At 48.5% G+C, this 23,623-nt stretch overlaps 2 protein-coding genes across 4 annotated transcripts in view; both read right to left on the minus strand.

Annotated features, from left to right (window-relative positions):
- Positions 1-615: 615 nt before the first annotated feature.
- Positions 616-5,245, minus strand: RSL24D1 (ribosomal L24 domain containing 1). Its single transcript, XM_083474611.1, has 6 exons — positions 5,034-5,245; positions 3,986-4,099; positions 3,087-3,159; positions 2,456-2,519; positions 1,738-1,823; positions 616-965 (listed from the first exon to the last, which is right to left on the minus strand). Exons 1-6 carry the CDS (start codon positions 5,112-5,114, stop codon positions 892-894), a joined length of 492 nt encoding a protein of 163 aa, XP_083330737.1. The 5' UTR covers positions 5,115-5,245; the 3' UTR covers positions 616-891.
- A 1,843-nt stretch (positions 5,246-7,088) lies between these two features.
- RAB27A (RAB27A, member RAS oncogene family) overlaps positions 7,089-23,623 on the minus strand; it is a 20,165-nt gene continuing 3,630 nt past the window's right edge. The window contains exons 1-6 of one of the 3 annotated variants that reach the window (XM_083474610.1): positions 20,306-20,430; positions 16,530-16,703; positions 13,712-13,797; positions 12,587-12,690; positions 10,949-11,072; positions 7,089-9,482 (exon numbers count right to left, since the gene is read on the minus strand). In XM_083474610.1, coding sequence (XP_083330736.1) covers positions 9,284-9,482; positions 10,949-11,072; positions 12,587-12,690; positions 13,712-13,797; positions 16,530-16,682 — 666 coding nt within the window. In that variant the 5' untranslated portion in view covers positions 16,683-16,703; positions 20,306-20,430 and the 3' untranslated portion in view covers positions 7,089-9,283. Of the gene's footprint in view, positions 9,483-10,948; positions 11,073-12,586; positions 12,691-13,711; positions 13,798-16,529; positions 16,706-20,305; positions 20,431-23,623 lie in introns of those variants that run through there. The other 2 variants (XM_083474608.1, XM_083474609.1) reach the window with 2 other exon arrangements.

The raw sequence follows: 23,623 nt of genomic DNA on the forward strand, positions 1-23,623 counted from the left end.
AGAAAGGAACCCCCCCACCATTGTCTTCCAGCAGATCCTAGACAGTGGTGCCATTCCAAGGTCAAATCCAAAGGAGGGACAGTCCAGTGCCATCTCCATCACACACACCCCTTTACCCAGGTCTGAACTATGAGGGTAGCCTGACCTTTCTCTTCCCTCAATGTCTCTCAGTGAGGAGTGCAAGCATGAGAAACAGATCCAAGATTGATAGGCTCATAGATCTGTCTGTGAATGTGCTTCCATCCCTGAGCTCTCAGCCTTTTCACACACAAATCCTCCTCCCTTCAAGTCTTTGGTTTCAGCAGCCCAATAGCAACTGTTACGTGTTGCTAGCATTAAACAGTTGAAAACCTTTGCTGATGTACTGCAAATCACCCAGAAATCCACCAGTCGATCACAGCCTATCACCCACCCCCTCTAGCCTGTGGAAATATGCTAGTACATGGCAGCTCCATGCAGGATATAGATGTGCCAATATTTCTTCTTTAAGCAGAATAAGACTGCATGCTGGATTTTATAAGTCCTAAGGGGCTACCTGCCAAGCATCATTTCACAAGCCATTTATGCCTTGACTGACGAGCTGGTTGCAACAAGTAGTTCAATTCCAGGCACACATGTCTCTCCTGCCCAATGCTTTATTTGATGCCCCATTCATCTCACTGGATTTGAATTAACAGAGTTGCATAAAAATCTAGTAAGAAACCATTCTCTTCAAGTCAGCCATTTTACTCCCTCCGTCCCAGTTTTGGCACAGAGAGTCCATTTCAATGGGCTTCATGTCATCTTCTCTGGCAGCTACACTCAGCCAAAGCAGAAGAGAGAAAAAACAGGGTTGCTTCTCACACTTTACAGACACAGAAATAAACAAATAGGCTCCAACAGAGATGCTCTCTAGGAGGCACCTTCCACCTCCATGGTGTCCTGTAACTGCTGAACCATCTTCTCTTCCAGCTCTTTGGATTTGCCTTGAAAAGAAATTAAAAATGCAAATTTTCAATTCCATAGTCCTCTGGAAAACATCAGACTGCAGAACTCCCTCTCCCTCAAGAGGTTTTGCTGTGGCCTCAACACTGAACATTTTTAAACAGCTTTAAAAACCCACCTTTTCTTAATTAAGTCTAATCCATCTTTAACTGGCCTTTTTAATATAATTAAATTTTGCTGCATTTGTCAGGATTATTTATGGATTTTTTTGCATTTTTGGTGATTTTATAGTACCGTGATTTTATAGTATAGTATAGTATGGTATGGTATGGTATCGTATAGTATAGTATTGTGATTTTAATTAGAGATTAACCTGAAATCGTTCTTAACCTGAGGCGTGCTTTCGCTAATGGGGCCTCCCGCTGCCGCCGGTGCGCGATTTCCGTTCTCATCCAGGGGCAAAGTTCGCAACCCAAGGCACTACTTCCGGGTTAGCGGAGTTTGTAACCCAAAGTGTTTGTAACCCGAAGCATTTGTAACCCGAGGTACCACTGTATTTACTTTGGGCAGACGAGGCCCCCAAAGGCAGCATACAAATAATTTTAATGAAGTAACCCCCCTGTGGAATTCTCAGGGAAGCCCCTCTGGCTTCTGATCTGGCTTAGCTTTGAGAGCTGGGAGAATGGAGCCAAAGGGCACAAGTTAACATGCAGCTCACATCAAGACTGGCCAACTGTTTTTAAGGTACCCATTTCATATTACAAAAGGCTGCTTAGGAACAATACTCTTGACTTCCTGATCAGCCAGCCTCACCTGCGTGGGGAGCCCGGAGAAGGTGGATGTTCTGCTTGACCTCCTTGATGTCTTGGGCTTTCTGAAGCTCCTTCCCCTTCTTTAATCTGGGGTGAGTGGGAGAGGAGAGATGAACAGGAACACTCTTATTGCAAAATCAATGAAAGTAAGAGTACAAGCAGATTTTAATAAATTGGAGCACACATTTCATGCCTGTCAAAAATAACTGAGCTATCACTCACGAAAGTCCAGCTATTAGCAATGAAGAGGAAACCCATTTTAAACAAACAAACAAAAAACACCTCTCACAGCAAAGCACGTGGTCATATTGGGTAATTCCGACAATTTTGACCTTGTAAGGCCAACCAAGACAGGAGTGCCTGGCGTGCTCTGGTCCATGGGGTCACGAAGAGTCGGACATGACTAAATGACTAAACAACAACAACAAGGCCAACCGCTTTTCCCACTTTCAACTGGTGGATCTTGTTCATTGATTTTGCCCCCAGAAACATCATGAGAAGCAAATTGTTCTTTCCAAATTTCTCCGGCATCTCAATGGACCCCAAGAGAACCAATTGGGGGGGGGACTTCAGGGCAAACTGTAAATTTTGCCAATGGTGTTAAATAGCTCCACTCATCCCAACTGCAAAACGTTCGCGATTTTACAACATGCAGCTGGGGTCAAAGCCCTCCACCCTCAGCTGCTGCCTCAAAGGGAAAAGGGATTATTGCCACTCACCTGTTCATGATGAATTTGGCCTGCCGCCTTCTCTTGATCTCTTCTACTCTCTTCATTGCATCCACTGAAAAAGAAAGACATTGTAATATTAAAATTAACTGCATTTGAGCCATGACCTCACTAGTTGGTCTTGGACAGGTTCCCGTTCCACCTGCCAAGAGGGATAATACTGACTCATTTTACAGGGCTTTATTACAATTGAGCAACATAGGACTTTGAACAAATGAAATGTTTATATCACGTGCTATGGCCTTCTGCACATGTTCATCAGATGTTCAGTAATTGCATATTTGGGGTTATTGCTATTATTGGGTTATTGTTGTATTTACTTTGATTATGTACTTTGTGGTTTTATATTCTGATTTTATCCTGTGAACCTCCCTGAGACCTGCAGGTATAGGGTGGTATATAAAGTCTAGTAGTAGTAGTAATAGCTATACTTGATAATTAGCCCAACTCCCATCCCATGATTCCATTTACACCATTAGAAAATGCTGACACAAATTTCACAGACACTTTTAAATTTCACACGCTGTGAACTGCTAAGTTATGCTGGTTTAAAACAACAAGTTGCTAACATTACTTGTGTTTTTTGAAATCCTGCCCCACCGCATATAGAAACTTAACATACCTGTCTTATTCCAAAGCTCTCGCTGGTATTTCACGGGTTCATTTCTCCGTTTCTCAAACTCAAATGAATTATCCTACATAGTTAAAAGCAGAAGAATTAGTGTCAGACAACTAGGTTTCAAGCTGGTGCCTCAAACACCTGTCTTCCTTTTGAAACATTTTTCAAAAGAGGCAAGTCCAACATAACATTTGCAAGTCCAGCACAGAACTCACAGCTGCTCAGAGCTGCAAGCCAATGGCAAGAAAATGACTTACCTCCTCCTGAACTGCATGTATCACCACTCATCTCTCAGACAATAATCAACAACAAGTCCCTTTCACAGAAAAAGCAGCAAAAATGCCAACACAAAAAGGTCCAATCACCAACTTAAGTACATCCATAGTGGGTGGGTGTTGTGACTGTGATGTGATGTGGAGCATGGAGAATGCTCTGCAGTAACATCACTTTGGAAGATAAAACATGGGCATGTGGACCAAAGCTGAGTTCACCAAAAAGGAGGATCAGACCAAGTGCATCCAACTAGCCCAGCATTCCATTACCCACAATGCCAGAGATGTCCACAAATAGGACATGAAGGTATAACTGATGCTCCATAGAAGCTGATATCCAAAGAGACAACCTGCCTCTGAATGTGGAACATTATGAATAAAAGCTTCTAATCTCTTACGCCAGTGAAAATCAATACATTTTTGGGCAGCAGACTTGACTTTGTTTGTTCAAGTTACTCTGTCATTTCAGCAGCTGCTCCACAGCTACAGGCCAGCAGTGCAAGCTCAGTGACATTTCCGTGCCTCAAAACCTTTAAATAATAATTTTACAGCACTCCTAGAATCCCACTTGCTTGAATGGGGTTGGGGCACAGTGATGTGCCCAACAGCACCCCTGACTCGCACACTCACCACTGTCAATTCTTTCCCAGATGCTTTGCGGAAGGCTTTGGTCCATCTGACCTTCCTTGGATTCCGCTTCTTCTTGAAGTTTTTGTGGCATTTTGACTTGCAAAACCGAAACACCTGCAGGAAGAGAGAGCAAATAGAAAATGCTTCCCAGGTCAAAAAGATGTGCCTGGACCACAAAGGGGCCCTTTGGGTAGAGAGAGCCCAATGCCTGCTCCCCAAGGGGAGACAAGAAGGGGTCAATCTGGAGGTGCCCCATTCGAGAGACGGATAATAAAGTGGCATCTATTCCAATGAGGGACCGCAGGCACACAGACCCAAGCTGGTTATCAGTCAACTGAGCCACACTTTTGCAGCCAAGAATGCTCCCCACCCACCCAACGAGGAACAATCTGGGATTCCCTCAATAATCTCTTTATCAACATTTATTGTGATGTTCAGATCCTGCCACAATCCAAGCAGCCTAGGAAACGGTGTTTACCCTGAAGGGCAGGAGTTCCCAAAGCTGCTTCTGGCCTGTCACTACGTTACAGGAGAAAGCCAAGTGCAGAGCAAAACCTTCGGCTGGCACAACTGAGGTGTGTTAGAGACCCCTGCCGCCCCAGCAGTTTCTCCCAAGCTTGGGTCCCCAGTTGTTCTTGGACTGCAACTCCCATCATTCCTAGCTTTCAGGAAGTTATAGAGCAACAACAACTGGGGACCCAAGTCTGAGAAACACAGCAACCCACTTTTAAGCAACAACAGACTTTTAGCAGATGGGGAAGCGAAATGAAAAGTGCGGGGGGTGGGTGAAGGGATGGTTCCTGGGCAGATGCGTGAATATCCCGCGATCCAATCGGGAAGCAACCGCAGCGGCCACACAGCCACGTCTGAATGCCCCATAAAGGAGGGACACGTATCATGCGAGCCCTCGAGAGGCAGGCCGCTATGGAGGAGCCCTAAGGATGGGCTGCGGGCGTGACGTCTCCACAGACCGACCCCCCCTCCCCGCCACGTTGCCTGCCTGAGGAGAAGCGGCACTCTGCCCATGCTCAGAGGCGCCCTCACTCACCTTGCAGTCGTTGCGGACGAACTGGACCCCGTGGCCCGGGTAGACGGGGCCGGAGCAGAAGTAGCACTTCTCCACACGCATCGCAGCTCTTGGCGTGGAACGGAAAGGGGGAAAAGGGAGAGTCCCCTTCCCCGGACCGGAAGTTCCGCTGACGCAATTTCCGGAGCACGCGGCTAGAGCGTCTCCCTGCCACACCGCCTTCGGCCGTTGCGCCGGGAGCGGAACGAGCACGCATGCGCGCCAAAGGGACCGCCGGCTTCGGCGTTGCCTTTGCGGAGGCGCCTGCAGCGCCCCCTCTGCGCGGGAGGGGAAGGAAGGCGGTCGAGGCACCACCTGGTGGTCCTTGGGGGGCTGGAGAAGGGAGAGAGCCTCCAAGCCGTGGGGCTGGGTGGGACATGGAGATACCCCCTCTCCCCCTGCAGGGCCGCCTCAGCTCAGTGGGCAGAGCAGCTGCTTGGCTTGCAGAAAGTGTCGGGTGGCCTCTCCAGGTTGGGCTGGGAGAGGAGAAGCCCCCGCCTGAGAAGACGCTGGGGAGCCGCTGCTGCCAGGTCGACAGGACCTTCCCAGCCCTCCCTGGAGAGAGGCTGGGCAATGAACCTTCTGCAGGCAAAGCAGCTCTTCTATCACTGAACTGTGGCGTGGAAAGGGTGGTGGTGGTGAAAGAAGGTGAATGGGTGGGAGCAGTGGCGTAGCGTGGGTTGTCAGCACCCGGGGCAAGGCAAGTAATTTGCGCCCCTTAAACCGTGGATTTGCGCCCCCTAACCCGTGGATTTGCGCCCCCTAACCCTAACCCCCAGATGTTGCGCCCGGTGCAGCCCGCCCCCCCTGCACTCCCCACGCTACGCCACTGGGTGGGAGAGCCTTAGCTGTCAACTTACAGATTTGAAATTAAGGGATCAGCAGCCAGAATAAGGGATTTTGGCTTAGTTTATACAGAAATCCCGCACTGATGGAGCCAGGCGGCTTTGGCTGCGACTGACTGTGTTTTGCAGGGGGCTGGACTGGATGATCCTAAGGGTCTACAACTCCCACCAAAGAAGAGCGGCAGACAAAACTGATGAACGACATCGAGATGGCAAAGCTTACAGGCAGAATTAGAAACCAGGAAGAGGACCTCTTTAATAAAGAATGAGGAAAGTTTATAATTTAGTTGAAAAGCTATTGGAAAGAGTTACATACATTGGTAGGATTGACAGAAAACTTGGTAAAAATTTGAACTATGGATGGACAAATGATTTATAAAAATAGAGTTATGAAAGGGGTGCAGAGGGGGAAATCACTACATTATGCTGCACTGGCTGGAGGGTATGCTAAGCAGCACGTCCTGGCACGAGGGGTTCCATCGGCCCTTCTCCGCCAGGGAGGGAGGGACACTCTCGCCCATGCCGCCCGTGAGCCCAGCATGAGGCGACCGCTGAAGCGTCGCTCTTCTGCGTCCCACCCCATCCCTTCCTCTTCCTCCTCCCTCAGGCCGCCTTCTCAGCTGCCGCCACCTCCGGCTTCCCCTGGCAGCACAGCAAAAGTCTCGCAAGAGAGGGGCTGCCTGCCCGCCCGCCACCACGCATCTCCTCACAACGCGCCCCTGAGGGGGAAAAGGGAGAGACGGAGACGCAGCAGCTCTCGCACGCGGCAGAGGACCCCGAGCCACTGCTTCCCTCCCGAGCCGGGCAAGCATGGAACCCGGAAAATTTAAGGGACATCATCAATAAGGGACAGCAGCGGGACACGGTGCTGGGATAAGGGAGTTTCCCGCCAAATAAGGGACGGTTGACAGCTATGGGGAGAGCCCCGGGTGAGGAGCAGTAGGCATGGTCCCTAAGGGACTTGGCTCTTAATTGCCTTCCCCTGCTTTCTCTCCAGTTATTTCAGGGCCTTCTCTAATGATGGAGGATCTTGAGGTGCAGAAACAGGGGCACCAGAGAATTCCCATTATCATTGCTGACTCTTCGGTGCAGCACATTTATGATGAGCGATGCGTAAACGTCTCCTGTGCAACTTCTGAATCATTCTGCACAGATTCCTGATCTCAGCTACAAATAAGTCAAAGATGCAGGCCACTGCTATAATTCATTTTTAATAGAGATACCTCTTCATGGCAGTACATGGCAGTTATAAATTTTCCATTTATACAGTTTGATAAATACAGCATGCGGGTCAAAAAATATGGCTGTTTCAGCCTTTTGTATCAAATCTAAAACACACCTCTGGTTTCAGAAAAATGCATCCCTGTCGTTTACACTGACGTAATTTTAGCCTTAGTGTACAGGTGGCAGAGTTCCAGGACATTCCTCCACAAAGTGAAGTTGTATTTCTCCTTTGTTTAAAAAAATACTGGCTCTTTTGCTAGTCCTGGGTCCTTTCAAAGGCACTTCTAATGAGCAAAAAGCCTCCAGTCAATTGTGCGTCTCAGGCATTGACAGACATTTGAGCCAATATTTTCATACCCCCACCCCAGGCCCCAACACAAACTTGAATGTCCCATCTTGAGGCCTGAGCATGAGGTGGGTTTTAAAAAAGCACAGCAAATTTCTCAGAACACTTAACAGCTCCCCTTAATCCCCTGGAATGCATTTCTGGATGTAAGCATGTTCACAGTTTACCCAACTGCTACTACTGTATCCTTTTAATACATTCAGATTTTCTTATTAAAACTGTATTTGGCAGGGCAGGTTTTGACCTGCAGCACATGGTCAACAAAATATCCAGGGTGTTCACATAAATAGATTTTTGGGTGCTATTTTGTCAACATCAGGGTGACAGCCCTGCAGAGCACGTTGCACAAACACGTAAGGGTTTCTTATTTTGTTTATTATCTCCAAGCATCTGGACCTCAGTGGTGAACAGCAAGTCACACTTAATGCTCAGGTCTTACAACCAACCAGTTAGGCAGTTTGGTGGGTGGGCAGGGCTGGTGCATCAGGGAAGATGCTGTGGAATGCTTTGCTTGTATGTGTTGGGACCATTTGACACACACACACCCCCAAACATGGCTAAGGGCTGCTAGCTTCAAGTCCGGCAATGGAATAGAGGCAGGGACTTAAGTGTGCAGAGACTGAATAAGACTTTGTTAAGACTTTTGAGCGAGATGTTTTAAAAGGTGTTGGAAAAATGTAGGTGCTCAGAAGATTGTTCAGTGGCACGGCATGGTAAGACAAAGTTAGTAGCTCTGCACCCCCACTTTGCACAAGCAAACAGCAAAGACCCCTCCCCTCTTCTGGTCTTGTTCTCATCCCCTTCAAGCACATGCAGGAGGGGCTCCCAGGAGGCTCTAAGCCCCGTTCAAAGTACCGATTCTGCCCGAGAATAAATAAACTGATCTAGACCATTTGATTACACGCATCAGCGAAAGCAGGCAAGCTGCAGAATCACAGCAAATGAGTCTGGATTCTAACGGAGCAAAGAAAACAGAGACGGCAGGTGTATAAGCCAAGAGTTTAACAGAGTAAGGCCTCGCCAGAAGAGTCAGTAATAATATTTTCGGTCCGATTGTGAAGGAGACTTTTTCCAAACAAAGAAATTTAGCACAAAGCATTAGCTTGCCCTCTATTCCTGTCAAAACAAGAAAATTTACATATGACACTTCTGGATCCGTATACATGCAACATACTCTTGCTCCACCTACTTAGGCAGGATAGCACATCTGGATTCTAGCAATACTAACTCCGAAAGGTGGCAAGGGTTTGGTCCAAGGGCCAGCTTGATGTCTCTAAAAACCACAGATAGGGGAGCAGTTGTCCTTCAGATGTTGCTGGACTGCAGCGCCCATCAGCCTCAACAGCAGAGTCAGGGATGATGGGAACTGTTGGTCTAGCAACATCCGGAGGTGGAGATGGGATGCCGGTTCCCTATTATTGATAACAAAGGATTTATTTATCTATTTTTAACGCATTAAAATACAGAACATTTCCAGTAACGAAGAACAAATTACTTGCTTCCTCTGGCCAATTCAGCCCACCCACCCATTTCTGTTGTTGCAACAAGGGAATTTAGGTCCTTAGAGGAAACAGCACTTGCTGTTAAGCAGCCAGTCTAAATCCTGAAAACTTAGGCCAGCCTAGCTAGTAACTAATAAAGGGAAACGACTGCAAAGCACAAGTTGGTGTTGTTTGATAGTAAACTGGTGCTTAGCAGAGCTGATCATCACACATCTACATCTACGTATAGAGAAGGTGGTCCAAAAATTATTCATATTAAAAGCTTCAGCCATAATATCAGCTTAATTTAAAATGTCGCAGTCACGTCTCTAGCGATCAGCAGCTACACTTGCTTTTCTCTTTTTCCTCACTGAGCTGCTCTGTGGAGCTGTGCCCATTAGGCTGCACTACCCCTTCTGGGATCCAGGACTTGTCCACACACCGTTCCATTCGCTTCATGATGAGGTCCAGAAGCGTCTCAATGGCCTTGCTCACGTTGGCCCCATTGGCAGCACTCGTTTCAAAATAAGGGATCCTGGAAAGAAGGCATCAGAAAGGTTTACTCTGCGGAGCTGTGCCATTCTGAGATAATGGCGGCTCTCAGGAAGGAAAGGAGAATTAAGGCCTGCTTGGCTTCTCAGAACACAATTTTTATCGGAAGCACTCACAAGGGCTGATTCTGGACAGTCACTCTTTCGCAGGAAGGATAACAGAACTTTAGCTTTGCCCGGCTTTAAATGAATTCGAGCTCCCTGTTGCCCGAGCAAAACAAATCCACTTTATGGGATGAAAAGTGTGGGGTGAACAATGGGAGGGCATATAAGCACAAGCAGATCGGAATAAATGTGCAATAATCTAACCTCCGTGTAAGTTTTGAGCAAGTAAATCAGGACAAACGCTGCTGAATAAACAGGGCTTTTCAAAGGGCAGGAGGACGACTGTCTTCTGCAGGAGGACTGGGCAAAAGCAGGTCCTCATATTCTCCAGCTGGTGGTGCTCAAGAGGTGGCTGATTTTGCAGGCCACTTCCTTGCTACTTTTTCACTTGGCTGCAATTTCTATACCAAACAGTCCATTCATGCAGGCCAGAGTCTGACCTTTGGGTTCACCTCCCTCACTTGGGAGTGGAGAGCAGGAGCGTCTGGCACCGCATTCCCTGCACAATTGCCAACAAGACTGGCAGAGTCCACTGGGCTCCCACCCAGACCTACCCCTCCACGGGAAGGAGGAGCCAGCCTGCTCCCAGTTCTGCTCAGTGCCCCAAGGAAGGTTGAAACTAGGCTTTCTTTCACCCGAGTCTCCCACTGCTGTCATCCCCCCAGCAACTGGTGTTCAGGATGAACACTGGAGGTGGAGGGGAGGGTCTTCCTCACGAAACCATCCTTCCTTTCGCCTGCAATGAATCCCCAGTCAATGGGGTATGACTCATTGGCACCAGGAAGAGTTTTCTCCTAATGTCTTCGGGGGTTCCCCCACCAACACTCACCCATTCTGGAGCATCAAGGGCTGCCACAATATTTAAAATTAAAGTAAAATAAAATAATAGCTTCTTTATCACTCTTGTGCAAGGCTCAGTTAGGTAAATATCACTCTTGCACAAGACCTCCGTATTAAAAAATTAAAACAACACATGGAAATAGATTGTGACACCACCGCCCCCAACAAGATTCCATTTCCCCAAATGAAACATGAAAACTAAGGTGGGTAAAGTTTGCTCTTGCGCACTTCCTGGGAGGAGTTGCTGTTTTTTAGGGTGTGCACACAAAGATACAGGAATACCTGTGCAGATGCCCTGAAAAGAAAAAAAAAGGCAGTGGAGGGTGGGGGCAAAGGGACTGAGAAAGGATCCTGGGCTCTGAAGGATTATTTCCATCTGCCTGAGGAGTACCAGGTCACCAGTTTTTCTGTTAAGCAGCTCCTTAGAGGAACTCCCTCCAGCCTCTCCAGGAGGCAGCCACCGCTCTGCCCAAACCGCAAGAATAACGGGGAGGATGTGACTTGCCCATGCTTCTCTGCAAGTTCCTTTGCCTCCTCTTCTTTCACCACCCGCTGCTCTTCCAGGTCGCTTTTGTTTCCGCACAGGACCACATCGGGGTTTTCACAATAGGCGTGGGTTTGCAACTGGCCTAACAGTAACAGGAAAAGAGAAATGCCAAGCTCACTTGCTGCAACAGCCAGAGACGTGGCGAAAGCAGAGCACTCTATGGCCTTCCTGCACAGATCCCTCCATTCTTACATTACGGTGAATTCTCCCTACCTGTGACTGTCACACACCCAGTCCCCTCCATGGGCACCCGAAGGTGTCCTGTTGCTCCCATGCAAGAATTCAGCCTGTCACCCTTGTGAATCTGGGCCAGGCTTGGTGCTAGTAGAGGGGGACATGAGTCCATGGATGCAGTGACCACCCTCCTCTCCAGGAACCCAAGCAAATGCACTGGGTGCTGCTGCTGCACACACAGGACCCAACAATGCAAAGGGAAGCGATTCAGAGGGCAGCCTGGAGGCAGCGAGGTAACGCAGACGCAGTTAGGGCAAGGGCCTCTTCACCCTTTGCCAGGGTGGACGGCTGAAAGCTGTTCAGCCTTCACTGAGTTCAGCTGAGAAAGTCAGAAAAGAGGTTCCTGTGGAGGTAGGGACAGAAAGACCCCGAACAGAAATCTGAGGCTGGGGCATGACATGCCACTTACAGAAGAACCTGCCCTGCCCACCACAGGAACCCAATTAATAATACAGTGGTGCCCCGCAAGACGAATGCCTCGCAAGACAGAAAACCTGCTAGACGAAAGGGTTTTCCGTTTTGGAGGTGCTTCGCAAAATGAATCTCCTATGGGCTTGCTTCGCAAGACAACAATGTCTTGCAAGTTCCTGCGGGGTTTTTTTCCTCCCTCCCCCCTTTTCTAAGCCGCTAAGCCGCTTATCAGCTGATCCGATCAGCAGATAAGCCGCTAGAAGCCGCTAATAGCGCTAATCCGCTAATCCGTCAATGGGCTTGCTTCGCAAGATGAAAAAACCGCTAGACGAAGAGAATCACAGAACGGATTCTTTTCGTCTTGCGAGGCACCACTGTAATACCTTTATTGTCAATGTACAACCTGTGTACAATGAAATTAAATGCCATGGAGGACAGCTGTGGAATGTCCCCAGCCAAGACAGCATCTGCCCCCAAGCTTTGCTTGGGCAGCAGAAAGAAAAGGCTTTGTTCGCCAGGACTTTTCATCTTTTGCCACCTTCACGGATGGTTCACGTTAAGAACACTGTTTGAAAATACACCCCCACAGAAAACCAAAAGACGGCTGCTTTGGATTCAACCTTGCACGCCAAGGGGACAACTGTGGGGAAGGTGATCAGGGCTGGGGGCAGACACTACCAACTGGGGGGCATTATTCTTCCTCCTTGAACTGTGCCCGCTTGTGCCTCAGTGGCTCATGGCTTCCTATAGGGCTGTTGAAGAAGCAGAAATCCCTACTGGCCCAAAATAATGGATCCAGACTTGTTCCATGCTGACTTTTGGGGTGTTCACCACTGGCTGCAGGGCCAGGGTGAATTATGGGCCCATCTCTCTCTACGGCCCCACACCCACAGGGGTCATACTGGGAAAAGGCAGCCGCCTAATGAGGAGTGCGGGAAGACAGCCTCTTACTCATCCAGTTTCTGATGTTGAGGAAACTTTGCTCGTTGGTCAAATCAAAGAGGAGAAGGAAGCCCATTGCATCTCGGAAGAAGGCAGTCGTCAAGCTACGAAACCTGCAAGGACGAAAAGCAAAGATATTCTTTTAGCCAAGAATAAACAAGGACCTGCAATAAGGGAAGTTATTAGTCTGAAGCATTTTACCACTGACTTCAAAGGAGCCAGAATTCTTGATATAATTACTATGGTCCAAGACTAAAGTAATCTGAAAGGAACAGAGGGACTCTTGGGGAGGGGCTTTAGTGTCTCAAAACACCTCTTAGCAAAGGCATTTTGGCCAATTGTCAACAACAGAAGAAAAGCTGCCACAGAGGTCAAGTTAGGATAAAGGACAACTTACTGAGGGGGGGTGGGCGAGCTAGCTTAGAGGTGTTTAAAATGATGGATAATGTGGAGAAAGGAATAGAGGCAGATGTTTTTCTTCCCCTTCATAATATTAGACTTCAGAATCATTTGTTTCTGTTGACTGATGGGAGATCCAGGGCAGAGAAAAGGAAGCAGCTCATGATTAAATTCTGGAATTTGCTCCTACAAGTTGATTTGTTTTATTTATTTATTTCATTTCATTTAAGATTCACTTCCTAAGAAACATCTCAAAGCAACAATAAAAATGTCAGCAATGAAACATATACATAGGATGCAGTGAGGGCCACAAACATGGATGACTTTAAAGGGAGATTAGGAAAATGAATGAAATGAATGTGATCAGTGGCGTAGCGTGGGGGGTGCAGGGGGGGCCGGCCGCACCGGGCGCAACATCTGGGGGTTAGGGTTAGGGGGCGCAAATCCACAGGTTAGGGGGCGCAAATTACTTGCCTTGCCCCGGGTACTGACAACCCACGCTACGCCACTGAATGTGATTAGAAAAATGAATGGAGGTGGTCAGGAGCTACTTGTGCTCAGGGGGGCACATCTCATCTGCAGGGACAGAGGCTGCAGCCTTCCTAGTTGATGCAGGCGGGGACCCAAAGTCAGAGAGAGCTATTGGCCACTGCAAGAAAAGGATGCTCAACAAGAAGGATTTTCTGAAATTCTTATATTTTCAGTCTGGCTCCATTTCTTCTTTGTATCCCTTACCTTTCTTGCCCCGCTGTGTCCCACAGCTGGAGATGTATTCTTTGTCCTCGACCACTAATGCCATCCGGCCCATTTGATCGGTACACCTGTTTAAAAAAGGCAGGACATTGGACGAGTACCTCCAACTAGCGTCTCTGGGGATCTCCCTCCACAAAGAGCCCCCCACACCTTCAGTCTTCGGGAAGCCTGGGCTGTGGGCTTAGAGTCAGGTATCGAACTGGCTTTTGTGGCTCTGCTCCTGGGCTGCTTGCACCTATGGTCTGCTTAATCTGCTGTCAGTAATTGGATTTAATTTAGGAGAGGAAATACAATGAATACAATATTTTAATACTGTTCCCCAGGAGCTGCTGCTGCTGCTGTTGTTGTGAGGGTTTCTGCAGGGTCCAAAACTCAAGCTGCCAAACCCAAATAAGCCCAGTTGGCCTCCTCGTGGGCTTCGTCAGTTTTCAGGATGTTTTCAGAGGATTTCAATCCTGGTGTGGAGCAGCAGAAGCCCTTGGAAGAACTCACGACTGAAAACACTTCCAGTGCATATTTCTGAATGATGATCGTTCAGAAACGGCTGGAAGTTTTCGTTAGGAAATGTTGTTACTCAGGCCTCTGCAATCCGCTTGCCGTCTGTATAGAGTTTCTGCTCACTGCGATTCGAGAACCCATGAATCCATGCCCCAAACCCTGGGAAGGAGAGCAGAGGAGGAGCTCCTCCAATCACACTGGGCTTTGGAACAGGCAAGCCCCTGCCCCAAAGCCAAGTGAAAGCAAGGAGACCCCTTCAACCCCATTTCCAAAGAGGAGGGCAGCTTTCTAATGTCAGGCACTGTGGAGCCGGCAGAAGTAGGATCCAGGAGACCTGACACAGCTTCTTCCTCCTGCTCCAATGCCCAGTGCAATATCTCTGTATTTAGAAAGATTCATAGGTTGCTTAATCACAAAACATTTAAGCAGTGGACATTAGAGGTGCCACACTCCACATACGCATGCCGCCCCGTGTTCTCGGGCACACAAATGGAGCCATCAGTGGTGACTGCAAATGGTGGCTGGGTAGTAAATAAATCCCAAACGTGTGGAACCTGATTTTGATTGCTTAGATTTCAGTGTAACTGCAAAAAGTACAATCAGATAAGAAAGACACTGGCAATTTAGCTGCACCTTTTCTCCTGGCAGGCTGGCATTGATTGCTAGCAGCAAGTAGGAAAGGGAGGCTCCTGGACAGTGTCAAATTGATCTCATTATAGGCAGGGACGGGATATTAATATATGGAAAACCAGGCAGGCAGAGGCTGCAGCAGGAAGAGGTACGTGGAAAGGAGATAGCTACTTCTGCTTCTGTTGGGGACAGAAAAGAAGTCAAAGGGCAGCAGCAGCAGCCTGGAAAGGGACTTCCAGGAAGCTTGTTCTAACAATGACAGCAGACGAGGCTTCAAGAAAAACAAACAGATTTCTGCATGCCTAATTTTCTCATTCCCAGCAGCTCTCTTTTATTTTAATGCAGTTTGTGCTGCCCAGCTTAGTAGGATGATGCAACCCTCATTGCTCCCAGGTGGGTTGGGGAATGGCTGAGACCATCAGAAGGTCAGAACAGCAGGAGGGCCCAGCTGACTTTGGGCTCATCCAGACTTGTGCTTGTCCCATGCCTAGAAAGCAAGGGTCTGAGCAGTTTTCCCCTTGCCCTGCTCCTTTCCCAGGGAAAACTGACTCTCTCTCTAAATTGAAGCAAACGTCCATCCAGAGAAAACCTGAATTGCCATTTGCTCCGACTGAGAGCTAAAGAACGTTTTTCCGGTGGGAGGGGGGAGTAGCAGGACAAGAGGAAGAGTGGATAAGCCCTTTGAGGCCCATGGCTGGGCAGGAACAAGTGGCTTTGAAATTACAGAGGAGTTTGAAGTTATTAGGACCAGATTGTTTGCATGAAGCGATGTGGTGAAACCACCAAATCATAGCATTATAGAGCTACAAGGTACCTTGAAGGTCATCTACAATGCAGGACTCTCAACTAGATCATCCATGACAGGGGACCATCCAACTTCTGCTGAAAAACCTCCACGGAAGGAGAGTCCACCACTTCTTGTGGGAGTTACAGGGAATCTCATGGAGTGTTCTGCTACAGAATGAGCTGACCAAAGCCACCATCTTCCTTGCAAACAAAAGCCCCAGGCCCTTTCCTAGAGACTTTCTATAACCGACAGAACTGCACAGGTGGGTGGGTAGAAGCTGGAGGGAGGTGGATGGTGGTGGCAGCAAGAAATCTATGTGGACTGGACTGGTCTCAGAAATGGGGATGGAAATGGCCCCTTCCCCAGATTGTCCTCATTCCTTGAAACTAAAAGCGAAACTTGTTTTGGTTCACTAGCCCACACTGTCTGCCACCAGGCCTGCAAGGACAGAAGGAGGTGGTTGTAGAAGAGCACCACTGAAAGAGGCCTGTGGAGAGGGCACTCTTCAGAAATGGCACCCAGGCCCATTTGGCCAAACTGCTAAAAAGGTCACTAAAGGCAAAATCAAGGCTGTCGCATTTTGCAAGCAGCTGTGAAAAATAAAAAGCACGATTTGCAAAGTCAGTATAAACTGCACTTGGGGTGAGCTAATGGATGACTCCACCATAAATATTAGCCACCTCCAAAGTGCAGACCTGCAGGCCTCATCCCTTCTCCTTCTCTGCTTCTCACCTGTTTATGTCCAAGAAGGACCAGGAATCCACACGCCCTGCCGGGTTCAGGGAAAACTGGGTCAGGTCTGAGTTCTGATCACAGTTTTCTGAAAGGTAGCTGAAAGTGAGTCTTCCCCCCAAAATAGAGAGGTAGAAAATGGTGAGAACTTACCACCCTCTTTTCCCGGAAGTCGATGCCAACAGTTGTTATGAATTTTGAATTGAATTTGCCATCTGTGTACTGATAAAGGAAACTGGTCTTCCCCACACCAGAATCGCCCAGAGCTAAGAATTTGATTAGGTAATCGTAGTCCCCATCAGACATCGTGAGAACTCTGAGGACAGCCTTTGGGGTGAGACAGAGGGGAGGGGAGGAAGAGGAAGGGAGCAGCTTTCATTTCCCAGTAACTATATATTGCATTCTCTGAAATCCCAGCTATCAACTGTCCAGACTCACAGCATCTCCTCCATGGAGCCCAATCTAAGCACATGCGACATTTCCCCCGAAAAGAACAGTGCATAGTGCTCTGTGTGTGAAGAAGACTGTGCACACAAGATTCCTATGCAGAACATGTTGGGAAGATGTAACTTGCAATAGATTTACATACATGCACAGAAACCAGGAAAGTCTTCATACTGTACATGACACAGGTGTCCATCTGTCCACCCCACCCCAAACACATATAAGTAAAACATCGTGGCTGCAGAAGCCAAAATCCAGACTCTGATTCAGATTCCACCTTCAGTCAAAAAGTTTTCTGAATAGGCATGAGAAAATTACTCCATCACAGGACTCAAGTACATATGACAGGAGATGCCTGGTGCAGGTGGCCTGAGTGTCAACCACCCCAGCCCCTAACTCCCAACACACACACACACACCCACACACACACACCAGGTAACATTTGGTTTTTTAAAAACCCCAGATAAAGTGTTGGCATGAGAACAAGCTTTGCATACTCTTGGTACAAAAGGTGTAATTAAGCTTGGTATTATCCTTGCTCGCCTCCAGACTGTCAGTATTTTGCAGGAGGAATTCAAGTGCATTCTGGGAATTTAGTTTTTTGGGAATAAAAGTGGATTAAAGCACTCTGTCATCCTAGCACAACAAACTTTTTGATTTAATTAAATAAAACCCTGGCTATGGGGTGTTAGGAAAGTGGGCGGCAAACACACTATAAAGCGTGGGATGAACAAAGGATTGGTGGGAAAACACAGCAAATTGGGACGAACACTCCCTGTTGTATAACCTCCCCACATACAAATCAGAATAAACGCTCAGTAAAGACGGGACACAGTCTAACCCCCACATGTGTTTTGTGCAGGGCAAGTCAGGGTGAACACTCAATAAACAGGTTGTCCGATGAAGTCACTTGATAAACGTTATTAAGAAGTAGCAACTGGTGCTCACCATTTAATGGACTTCTGTATGGAAAGGGGCATTAGGGAGCCAGTACATCCCTAACATGGCCCATGTTCTCTCTCTCTCTCTCCATCACATTATACCACAGATGAGGCTGCCTGGCCTAGACTTATTGACTCTGTTACAGCCTGGTTTGGGAAGAAGGAACTTTCAAGTCAGGGGAAATGATGCCAAGGTGCTTTTTATAGGTTTTCAGCTGATGGTAACGGAGCTAAATTGTGCTGACCTGTACTTCCAACCTGCACGGGTTTTCATGATTTATTTTTACAATTCCTACCTGTCCTTCCTGTCTTCAGAACACAGCGCTCAAGGCAGTTGAGAAAATACAAAAATAGTCTACTATTGAACAAGCTGTTCTACCTATAGAAAGGGGTGAGCAGAAAGATGGGGCTGTTAAGGCAGGCTGAGGGCTAGGTATGCTATTTAGGACAAAAGAAAAGACAACACCTCACTGATGCCATGGCATGACAATCCCTGAGAGGAAACCAGCTGAAAATCTCTCCCAAGGAAGGTTGGCCCAGATAAGAGAGGCAGCAAGACTATTGTTGTCCTGCAGGGTTAAGCTTCATCCTCCTCCTCCTCCTCCTCCCTGCACAAATATTTAAGAAGCGGTCTCCACCCTTAGTCTATTTAGGTTAAAGCTGAACAGCCCAGGAGCCCTTCCACAAGAACAGCAGCAAAGCCCAGGCAGGATTTCAGCAGGCGGGTTAGTCAGCATGATGACCATCTACAGCATTTTTGCAAATGTCATCAGACACTCCACCGAATGCCTATTAGAATAGCAATCTATACCTTCAGGAGGACATAAACAAGGTGCAGATGGCACAAGAAGACCTGGAAGAGCCTCCACTTCAGGGAGGGTTTGGCCAGGCAGAATCCTCGGAGCAGCATCACATAAGACTAAAGGAGGACCCATAGGACCATCTGAGCACACAGTGGCCATTTGCAAGGCCTGCATGGTGCAAACTGGAGCCGTGCAGGAGCAGAGGCTGCTATTGGACTCATCACATGCCAAGCCAGCCTCCCATTGGGGAGGGTTTGCAGCAGTGCACAAGAAGTTCTGCCCTGAGAATGGACCAGCGCCAGCACATGGACCAGCTCTGTGTGCAGCGGCCACATAAAGCAGATTTCCACTGATGGCCAAACCTGGGATTCCAGAAAGGGACAAAACATGGCTCTTGGGAGGCTACAAGGCGAACGGTCCCAGCCATAGTCAGCAGCACTCTGCTCTGCCTGCTGCTTCTCCCTGACCTGAACATTTCGCTAAAAGTGGCTAGAATTAACCCCTCAGCATCTGGCCTATGTGCTGCTGCTGCTGCATCTGTACACAATTTGCACCAGTGTTAAGCTGGTTGCACATACAGTATTTACTCAAATCTAATGCTCAGCTTTTTTGGCCAAATTACATTGCAAAAATTAAGGTGAGCATTAGGATTCAATGCACATTTACATTTGCCAGCAATTACGGTACTTTTTTTAGTTTCAAGGTTCTGAAAATTGAGACGCGCATTGGATTCAATGGTGTGTTAAAGGTAAAGGGACCCCTGACCATTAGGTCCAGTCGTGACCGACTCTGGGGTTGCAGTGCTCATCTCGCTTTATTGACCGAGGGAGCCGACATACAGCTTCCGGGTCATGTGGCCAGCATGACTAAGCCGCTTCTGACGAACCAGAGCAGCGCACGGAAATGCCGTTTACCTTCCCGCCGGAGCGGTACCTATTTATCTACTTGCACTGCGTGCTTTAGAACTGTTAGGTTGGCAGGAGCAGGGACCGAGCAACAGGCGCTCACCCCGTTGCAGGGATTCGAACCGCCGACCTTCTGATTGGCAAATCCTAGGCTCTGTGGTTTAACCCACAGCGCCACCCGCGTCCCTTCAATGGTGTGTTAGACCCCGTTAAATATGGTAATCCCTGGCTTTAGGCAGGCCTTTCCTAACCTGGTGCTCTTCAGATATTTGGGACGCCAGATCCTGCAGCTGCAGCAACTATCATCCAAAACATCTGGAGAACACTGGATGGGTTGGGGCAGACAGCTTGAGTTCAGGCAGTCTCCTTTTAAAAGGCATGCATGATGGGGGGGGGGTGACTCCAAGTTCCTAGCCTGCCCAAGGGCACCCCGGGTCTTCCAGGGTGGAGCTGTGTGGCTTGCTGCTTGCTGAAGGAGAGCTGCTGGCCTTGAGGGGAAAGGCCAGACCTCTGCTTGGGGGCTCTCTGCAGCTCATTCTTACATCCAAATAACACAAATGGAAGTTCCTGCACTGAAAAACAGCACAGCTGGAAGGCAGAGGTCAGGATCAGGAAAGCCACCTTTTCAAAATGAGCTTGAATCCCCAGCAGCAGCTCAGAGTCCCCTCCCTGCCCCCCCCCCAGGCGTTGACTAACAACTGACCAGGTAAATGATCACTTTCAGCACCAACCTGCCTCAAGCCATGTCCCCACCCCCACCGACTGCTGCTCCCCTGGACTGCACCCCAGCCATCGCCCCAGAAAGGAAAATCCCCCAGAAAGGAAAAGCCGCTCACCTCTCGGACAGCAACACCACAGCAGCAGCAGCGTGCTCTCGCCAAAGGCACATTCTCCCCAGCCCAGCTAGCGGAGGAACAGCAGCCGGAGGGGCCCCACCTGCTTCGCACACAGCCCGGCCGGCAGCTTACGTGTCACCTGTTTGCTCTCTTGACAGGTGGGGCAGGTGTGCCTCGGGCGGGCTGGCGACAGGGCTGGGCTAGAGAGCCCCTTCCTCATCTGGGCACAGAGGCACACAGCTGCCCTTTATCTCCTGTGGGGCTCGGATCCCCACCCCTTCCAGACTCATCATCCCTCACACAAAAAACGGTACAACGGTTGCAGCACACAGGTGGCAAGGCAAGGGAGCCATCGCCAGGCATCAAGCAGAGGAGTGTTTACATTACTGCCTTACATCCAGGTGAAACTGTTTCCCAGCTTCTGTGCCTTTCACAGCTCTGCCCACCCAACTCCAGCTGTTCGCAACAGGACAGCTCCTGTTTGGGTAAACTCACCAGGGGGCGTTGATGGGTCGGGATATATTTCTCAACTTGTGTTGGCTACCGTAATATTCACTAGAATATTAATTGTCATTTCCCCCTTGTGTGTTTTACCTGTCTTTTTTGTGATCTGGGTTTTATTTATTTAAATGCCAAGTGAAGACTGGCACTTCCTAACAGGGAAGAGGATGGCTCTGACGCTAGAAATCAGCTCGCCTGACTCCTTGCACACCAGGCACTTAGCCATAACTTTTGCTTCCTTGTGCTTAAAATATCGTATTCCCCACTGTTGCTTCCGAAGGCCAGCTGATAAGAAGGCACCTGACTTCATGGAAGAGGCTTACTGCCTGTGCACCGTCTGTCATGTTTGATTCATAACAGCCATATGCAACCTGGCGAACCTGCCCTTTCCAGAGAGTGTCCTTCGGAGACCCGTCTGTTGTAGCTGCCAGAGGAGGCTTCTACAAATGAGAGAGAGAGAAAGAGAAAGCGCAGTGCATCTTGGCCATGGTGGCAGCAGGGATTCTTTGCTCCCTCCTCCCAAAGTCTGGGCTCTTGTTTACATCTGCCTCCAAGAGCCTGAGGGGCAAGAAGCAGGCAATGCATTTAAATGATAGGATTATTTTTTTAAGGTACAAAAAAACTCAGGCTTCCATACTTGAGCAGTGCTGTCAGTCAGAAGAGCCAACATGGAGATCTAGATGGGTCAGTATTATGATTTGTTATATGGCGGAGTCCCAGGCCCTTTTCTACATTCCTGTGAGGTTTACTCTATTTCCGGATTTGCTCTTTTCTGTTGGTGCAATCAAGTGGCCAAAAATAGGATCTTGTAAATACAAAGCCAGAAGAGAGGTGACCATTCCTCTGTGTGTGAAACTAGTTAACTGAAGACAGAGCCATCACCTGCCTTTACAAAACAACCCCCTTCCTCATTGCAGAAGGAAAAAGGATGCGGGGAGGAGATGCTGGAGAGAACGCTTGCAGCTTAGAGAACTGGGTGAGAAAGGGGAAGCTAGGAAGTCCACATTTTCCTGAGAAGAACCTTGGAGGCAACGTGTGGGGTGGTGACGGTAGAAAACAGAACATAACTAATTAAAGCAAACACAAAACATGCAAAAAACAAACAAACCACATGTACCAAAAAAGCATGAACATGAAAGATTTCTGCATAAGACTCTCCTTAATGCTACTGATGAAAACAGTTTGCAATGGGCCAGATTCAGAGCCACGTGGTCCTGATGTGGTCAGCAGGCACGAAAGCTGCAGAAAGGCCACTAGATCAGCTAGGACAGCCTTCACTGAACTGCTGCTTTGGACTGCAACTGGGTGGGGCTCAAGGGAGTTGCAGACAACTGGGCTGGGACACGTGTCCTGGCTTCACTCTCCTGCCATTTGGCCACAACAACTGTCCTTTTGACCATGCTTAAAGAATGTGTTCCGGGCAACAACTATGGCTGCCAGGCCAGGAGCCGAGACCCGGACATACCCTCCAACCTTTATCTGATGAAAATAGGGACGTCCCGTTCCATAATGATAATTTTACTATTTGTACCCAACACATCTCACTGGGTTGACCCAGTGGGCAGCTTCCAACATATATAAAAACATAATAAAACATTAAAAAACACTTTCTTATACAGGGCTGCCTTCAGTTGGCTTGGAGGCCAGATAATGCCCATACCCTCCAACATTTCTCCAATGGAAATAGTGACATCCTAAGGAAAAGTGGGACATTCCGGGATCAAATCAGAAACTGGGACGGCTTCTCCACATCAGGGACGTCCCGTCTGCCCTATGATTTCAGAACCCAAACCTGAGACTTAGGGGCAGCCCCTGGTGATGTCACAAGGTTGGCCCTGAAGATGCAGGTAAATTGGGAGAGGGGAGTGGAGGAAGGCAGACCTGCCACACACACCTCCCTCTATGTTTAATTTGCAGCCAGCTCCTGAGGACTATATATACTTGAAACCTGAAGAGTTTTGGTCAGACTTGGAGGTCTGGCAACCTTAGCAACAGCACAGAGCCAATACAGTGGTACCTCGGGTTAAGAACTTAATTCATTCTGGAGGTCCGTTCTTAACCTGAAGCACCACTTTAGCTAATGGGGCCTCCTGCTGCTGCCGCCGCGCCGCCGGAGCACGATTTCTGTTCTCATCCTGAAGCAAAGTTCTTAACCCGAGGTACTATTTCTGGGTTAGCGGAGTCTGTAACCTGAAGCGTATGTAACCCGAGGTACCACTGTATAATCTTAACCAATTTGCTAATACAGCCGTACCTTGGATCCCGAACGCCCTGGAACTCAGACATTTTGGCTCCCCAACGCCACAAACCCGGAAGTGATTGTTCCGGTTTGTGAATGTTCTTTTGGAACCCAGAAGTCCAACGGGGCTTCCAAGTGGCTTCAGGAAGCTCCTGCAGCCAATCAGAAGCCACAATTTGGTTTCTGAACGTTTTGGAAATCAAACGGACTTCCAGAATGGATTCCGTTCGACTCCCAAGGTGCGACTGTATCCGCTTCCAAGCCCTTTTCTATAAAGATGGGAGACCCATCTGGTGACAAGGAAGAAATTGGATCTCATCTCCCATTCCTTGTACGCCCCCCCCCCAAAAAAAAACTCCACAAGGAAGGCTAAGGCCAGGAGCTGGACAACTGTCCCAAGTGTGCTAAGACAGGCTGCCTTTGACAATCGTGGCCAGGTCAACCTGCCTTCTCTGCCCACCCCACTCTCCAGGCCTCTGCTCTGCTTCCACTTTGGCCTTAAAGCAGAGACACTCTCCCCCACTCCTGTCAAGTCTGGAGGAAATGAACCCTACCAGGATTTCCTCTGGGGGAAAAGG

This window comes from Podarcis liolepis (genome assembly GCF_965112155.1).
Source record: "Podarcis liolepis genome assembly, chromosome: 14".
NCBI lineage: Eukaryota > Metazoa > Chordata > Lepidosauria > Squamata > Lacertidae > Podarcis > Podarcis liolepis.